The following is a 6,074-nucleotide window of genomic DNA, read 5'->3' on the forward strand; positions in this document are numbered from 1 at the left end:
ACGTGTTTTTAATGCGTACGTGTTTTTAACGCGTACGTGTTTTTAGCGTTTTGTCCCTAAACCCCGGAGGCTGTGAGACGTTTCAGCTGAGTCGTGTCTTTCAGGCGGAGGAGATCACCCTCACCATCGGCCAGGCCTTCGACTTGGCCTACAAGAAGTTTCTGGAGTCTGGAGGGAAAGACGTGGAGACGAGGAAGCAGATCGGCGGGCTGCAGAAGAGAGTACGGCGTTGGGGCGCTGCATTGATGGTTTCAGTAATTAATGCTGAGCTTGTGTCTATCGATTGTTTTAAATCCGTCAACCTGCTCGATCCGTCAGCGCAGAGCGAGTGTGCTGATGAATATTAATGCCACGAGCTGCAGACTGAGATTAGATTTCTGCTGGGAACTCGTCTGACTGCATGAGGAGCTGAACACCTGGGTGACCTCTGACCTGCTGGTCCTCGGTCTGAGCTCCGTTTCCTCAGAGAAACACCTGATGGAAATAAACATCAGTCGCATCGATTGGGGGTCAGAAAAACGTAGAGAATCCTGACGCGTTATATAGTTTGTCGTGTTTAACGTCAGTGAAACTGCCGGTCCTGAACAGAACCGACCCGCTCGGTACCGCTCAGCGGCCTGGGCAGAACCGGCCCAAACCTCCCAGGACTGGTTCTGGATGGAACCGATGCATGAATGCTCCAGACGAGGTTCCGCCGGATCCAAAGGTGCTGAGGTCTGGTCAGGTTCTGTTCTCCACAGATTGGCTGAAACTGATGGTCAACGGCGCAGAAACCTCCCATGTCCAGAGGGACGCGGTAACCATGGCAACCGGGCGCCTTCACACTGAGAGAAGTTTGTGACGGTTTAGGAAACGCTAGAAAAAAAACAAAACTTAAAATTTACTCCAAACAAACTTGAATCTTGCAGAAAACTTTAGCAGTTGGTTTTGTCTTATTTCAAGTGAACTAAGAAACTTTCACTAGAAATTAGACCAGAATTATTGGCAAGACTTTGTGTTTTTGCAGTGCGTTGCCATAGTGATTGATGTTTTTTTTTTTTCTGCATTAAAAATTCTCCACATTTTGATGCCTTTAACCTGAAAGCAGCTTAAATCTCATGTTTAGTTCAGCGTAACGCAGAGGTTCTCTGAAAACATGGTGTAAAAACCTCCGACGGAAGATTAAAACCGTTTTGTTCTCGCAGATTCAGGAACTGGAAACGGAAAACGCTGAGCTGAAGAAACAACTGCAGGAGCTGGAGGAGCAGCTGATGATCGCTCATGTGCCACCAGTAAGAACAAAACGTCCCCCAGTTCGACTCCAGTTGGTTTGAAATCTGGGAATTAACCAGAACCACAGAAAACATGTTGACAAAACCTGAAATAAAACCTGAAACAACCAACAGTCGGAAACGTCCTGGTTTAGAGGCCATCGCTGTCCGGGTAGTGGCGCCCTCTGCTGGTGGCAGTTTGCACAACAAACGACTTTGTCTTCTGTCTTCATCAAATTAACAATCTGATCAATAACTACGATAAAACAAGCGGTCACCACTGTTTAATATTCTAATCAAACCAATAAAATCATCAGATTTATTTTGTGTAAAAACATTATAGATCTAAACTTTACCTCAAATAAAAACCTTCATTTGCTCATTTTTTGGCCTCATTTGAAGAAAAATTTAAGAAATTTGTTTTGTCTCATCAGACAAATTAGCATCCAGTTTAGCTTAGCATAGCTCTTCCTGTAGCTACTTAGCTTAGCATTGAGCTTACCTTTTTAGCTTAATGTATCAAAAATGTCATTACAAACAGCTTAAAAGAAATAATTGCCTTGTTTAATCAAGACAAATTAGCATATAGTTTAAAATCCCCCCTGCTGTAGATGATCCAGATGTTTTATTTTCTTAAAGGCGTTTTCTCTTGTTTTTCCCATTTTGAGGAGTTGGGAAAGGAAACAATTCAATCGATTAAATATTGTTTCTGTAAAACTCATTCAGGTACCTGAAAGTTTTATTTTTCATGTGAGTTAGTTCGTTAGAGTGCAGACGAAGCGATTTCTCGATCCGCCTAGCAGTGCGGTTAGCATGGCTGTTAGCATGGTGGTTAGCATGGCGGTTAGCGTAGCGCTGCTCTCTGACTAACCCGTCTTCTTCTGTGGTGGCGGTGCGCTGTCTCTCCCCAGCCGCCGGACGCGGCGGGCGAGTCCTTCCTGCTGCACAGGCCGTCCTCTCTCTTCTGGTTTCACAGCGTGTCGTCGCTGTCCTGTCTGGAGATTTCCTCCGTCACGCTGACGCCCATGAGCTCTCCGGACTCCAGCGTCTCCGCGGGGATACTAACCCCTCCGCCTGCTAAACACACTCCTCCTCTTCCTCCTCCTCTTCCTCCTAAAGCCGGCGAGGCCTGCAGCATCCCGCGGCCTCGTGTAAACTAACTTCTTCTCTGCTCTCTCTTGCTTTTTACGGAAGACAATTAGGGCCACTGAAAAAAAACATTCTAATTCTGTGTCAAAATAACTAAAAATTTGTAGGTGTATGTCAATTATGTTGTTAGCAAATGAAAATAATCGTGTAACTATTTTCCTTGTTTTAGGATTGGTAAACCTGTAATTTATCCACACAAATGTATTTGGTAGATTTGAGTTTTAAGAATAGATTTGCTGGGTGATGCATGAACAATTTAACAAAAATAAAAACTTTGATGAAAAGTTAAAATTGTAAAAAAAAAAAAAAGTGACGATTCTGAGAAAAGTTAGGATTCTATAAARAGTCAAAATTTTGAGTTAAAAGTCAGAATTGTAAAAAGAAAAGTTGGAATTTTGAGAAAAAGTCAGAAAAAATGTGAGAGGAAAAAATTATCTCTTTTATAGCTTTTTTGTTTTGTTTTTTCAGAACTTTGTAAAAAATGTCAGAATTGTGAGGGAAAAATCCAAATTCTGAGATAACAGTCAGAATTTATTTATTTTTTTGGCCCTAATCTGCTCCCGTAGCCTTTCCTTCCTGTGTGGTGTTGTGCGTCTCGGGTCGGCCGGGTCAGTAACGGTTTGTGTTCTGGTGCAGGCGGGGAGCGTCTCGGTGAAGCTGCAGTCCACGGACGTTTTCGACATGGTTCCCTTCTCCACGGTGACGCCGCTGGTTCCCAGCAGGGCCAGTAATGGCTGCCCTCCGCCGCCGCCGACCTCCCTGCCGCCCGACATGAGTGAGCCAACAGAACCGCTCGGGTTTGGGGGAAGCGAGGGAAGCGGGTTGACTGTGGTTCTGTCTGCAGGTAAAGATTTGTTCGGAGCGGAGCCGTTTGACCCGTTCACCTGCGGCGCGGCCGACTTCCCTCCAGATATCCAGTCGAAGCTCGATGAGATGCAGGTGAGGCCTGGGACTTCAAACCCAATAACCAGTGTTGGTGTCGCCAGCAGGGGGCGACGTTACTACTGAATGTGTTTCCTTTCTCTCTTTCCTGAATTATTAACAGCTGAACGTGTCTCTTGTCTTCCTCCCTCTCTTAGCGGCAGAGATGGTTTGTACCTTTKCTTTGCTGTCTGTGTYGCGACTGCAGCCGTTTCCTGCTGCATGTTTCCATATTTACCAACATCCTCATCCTCTAAGCTCCTGTTAGCTTTGCTCTCAGCGGCTGCTAGCTTGACTCTGAGTTTCTGTTGACCTGACTGTTAGCTTTTAGCTYGACTCTGCTTCGTTGTTAGCCTGATTCTGATTAGCTGTAAGCTTGACTTTGGTTGACTATTAGCTCCACTCTGTTTAGCTAYTAGCTTTACTCTGGTTAGCTTTTAGCTTCGCTGTTGGTAGCTGTTGACGTGGAAACAGTTAGCTTTCAGGTGTWGTCWGATTAACTTTTAGCTTGGGCCTGAGGTACTGTTAGCWTCACTGTGGGTTGCTATCGGAGTGAATAAAGTTAGCCTTTACCTTTAGTCTTGCTCTGGCTAGTTATTAGCTTGACTTTGGTTGGCTGCTAGCATGAGTTGGAGTAGCTGCTAGATTGAGTGTGGATAGCTATTAGCCTGTCTCTGCGTAGATGTTAGCTTGACTCTGGTTAGCTGTTAGCTTCAGTGTGGCTATGTGTTGGTATGAATAAAGTTAGCTTTTATCTTTATTCCGGCTAACTTTTAGCCTGAATCTGAGTTAGCTTGACTCASATTAGCTGTCAGRTTGATTTAGAATTGCTGTTRGCTTGACTCCATTWGCATTTCTCAAGCTGAGCTCATTCTGTTTACTCCTGCAGGTAAGATACTGACTACTCATAACAGTCTACCATAAAGCACCAACCCAATGAKCATGCCATGTCATTTCTGACCCAGTTGAGTGAAGCATGACTTTGCATGTGGGAGCAGTTTGACTCCAGATGGTTGTTGTTTGTTATTTTTGGTCTCTCTGAGCTTCCAGATGAATCCGGCTCGTTTAGCTCCTCTATCCGCAGCGTTCATCCTCCTGCTTGTTTTCCCACAGGAGGGGTTCAAAATGGGACTGACCATGGAGGGCACCGTCTTCTCTCTGGACCCGCTGGACGGCCGCTGCTGATGCCAACAAAACTTTTAACTCGTTTGTATGGAAAAAGTGCCAAWATCCACTCCATGGTTGAGATGTCACAGCCGCCATCTTGGGGTTTATATGCATTTGCATTTTGGTTGGTTTTTCGATATTTCAGCATAAACTTGGATCTGTTAAAAGTAAAGAACTATTTTTGTATGAACTGAGAAGATTCTGGAAGGAGACGTTTTGGGTACCTTTGCTGTAAATAGTCTGAGATGTCCAATGGTACACTCTGTGGCAGAGTTTTCATATCTGTGTGAATTCTGTGTTGGTGACACATTCCTGTTTATATGGAGAACAAAAGCTGACAAACATTAAGTGTTCCATTAACACCAACCTTCAGCTTCACTGAATGGTTTACCTCACATTATTCCTTTTTATATAGATTATTACTCCAGCCATAACTTTTTAACCCACTGACTCTTACACATGTTGGTTGTTTCTACTTTTTTTTTTTTTTTTTTTTACATTTTCCACTTTTAATTTCCCCCCGAACTCTGTAATCATTGTATTTTTTTCCCCTACATTTTCCGAGTCCATACAGAAATATTCCTGTCATTTACTTTTGGTTACTTTGCAGTTATTAAAGAAACTCCTTCTGGGGAAAAAAACATTTTCTATGACTCAGTCTATCACTGCTTTGGTTTAGATATTTATGGAGAACTGTTCCTGCCAGAATTGGCAAAGAAAATGCAGACAAAATGCAAAGAGAGGAGAAAATAAATCAATGTATATTTAAAGAATGTAACAGTAAATTAAAAAAACTTTAAAAAGTATATAAAAAAGATTAGGATTAAAATAGAAATAATAAATAGTTATACATTTAAATTAATAGATGAAAATAATAAATATTGGTTCATATCACACTGCATAATAATTTTTTTTTTTTATTTTAGCCAAAATATTTCCCACATTAAAAACTTTTTAAAGCCACTTATTGCTTTCTATTTTTATTGCCAGTTTTGGCAGGGTCTAACCTCCATAGAATTTCCTTTTCCAAAATATAACAATAAAATCTTATGGTTTCTTTGTTTTTAATTAAAAGATGTGCAGATATTTAGATTTAACTTAAAAGTTATAACTTTTCCATCTAAATCACATCTTAATTTATTAATATCACCTCAAAGTTAATTTAATATAGCCAGTTTTTATGGAATAAATTTAATTTTTGCTCCCATTTTCATGCAGTCCCAAATGTCCGCCAGTAGGTGGCGGTGCAGCAGATAAACCATAATTACAGAAGAAGAAGAAGTAGTTTGAAAGCGACTGTGAGGGAGAGTTGGCCGCCATCTTGGTCCAGTCAGCCTGATTTTCGCCAGTTACCCGCCCTGATTCGAACTTTGGTGAGCCGGAGAAACATGGAGGACGATGAACTGAGCGACTTCGATAAGGGCCAGGTGGTGGTGGCCAGGGAGCTGGGCTTGAGCGTCTCCAAGACGGCCAAGACGGTGGGCTGTTCCCGGGCAGCGGTGGTCAAAGCCTACCGCCAGTGGTACGAGGAGGGACTGCGGCTCCGAGCCGGGAGACCCCGGCTTTTCGACCCCAAGGCGCTGGACG

General features: G+C 43.0%; 1 protein-coding gene across 12 annotated transcripts in view; it reads left to right on the forward strand.

Annotated features, from left to right (window-relative positions):
* The window catches only part of gulp1a (GULP PTB domain containing engulfment adaptor 1a), a 60,180-nt gene extending 55,050 nt beyond the window's left edge, over positions 1-5,130 (forward strand). For 7 of the 12 annotated variants that reach the window (XM_017303350.1, XM_017303354.1, XM_017303373.1 and 4 more), the window contains 6 exons: positions 105-254; positions 1,185-1,271; positions 2,162-2,401; positions 3,036-3,174; positions 3,244-3,338; positions 4,434-5,130. In XM_017303350.1, the coding sequence (XP_017158839.1) occupies positions 105-254; positions 1,185-1,271; positions 2,162-2,401; positions 3,036-3,174; positions 3,244-3,338; positions 4,434-4,505 (783 nt within the window). In that variant the 3' untranslated portion in view covers positions 4,506-5,130. Of the gene's footprint in view, positions 1-104; positions 255-1,184; positions 1,272-2,161; positions 2,402-3,035; positions 3,175-3,243; positions 3,339-3,478; positions 3,490-4,433 lie in introns of all 12 variants that reach the window. The other 5 variants (XM_017303369.1, XM_008404235.2, XM_008404243.2 and 2 more) reach the window with 5 other exon arrangements.
* Positions 5,131-6,074: the final 944 nt, after the last annotated feature.

The sequence above is a fragment of the Poecilia reticulata genome, linkage group LG2, assembly GCF_000633615.1.
Source record: "Poecilia reticulata strain Guanapo linkage group LG2, Guppy_female_1.0+MT, whole genome shotgun sequence".
In the NCBI taxonomy this organism is placed as follows: domain Eukaryota; kingdom Metazoa; phylum Chordata; class Actinopteri; order Cyprinodontiformes; family Poeciliidae; genus Poecilia; species Poecilia reticulata.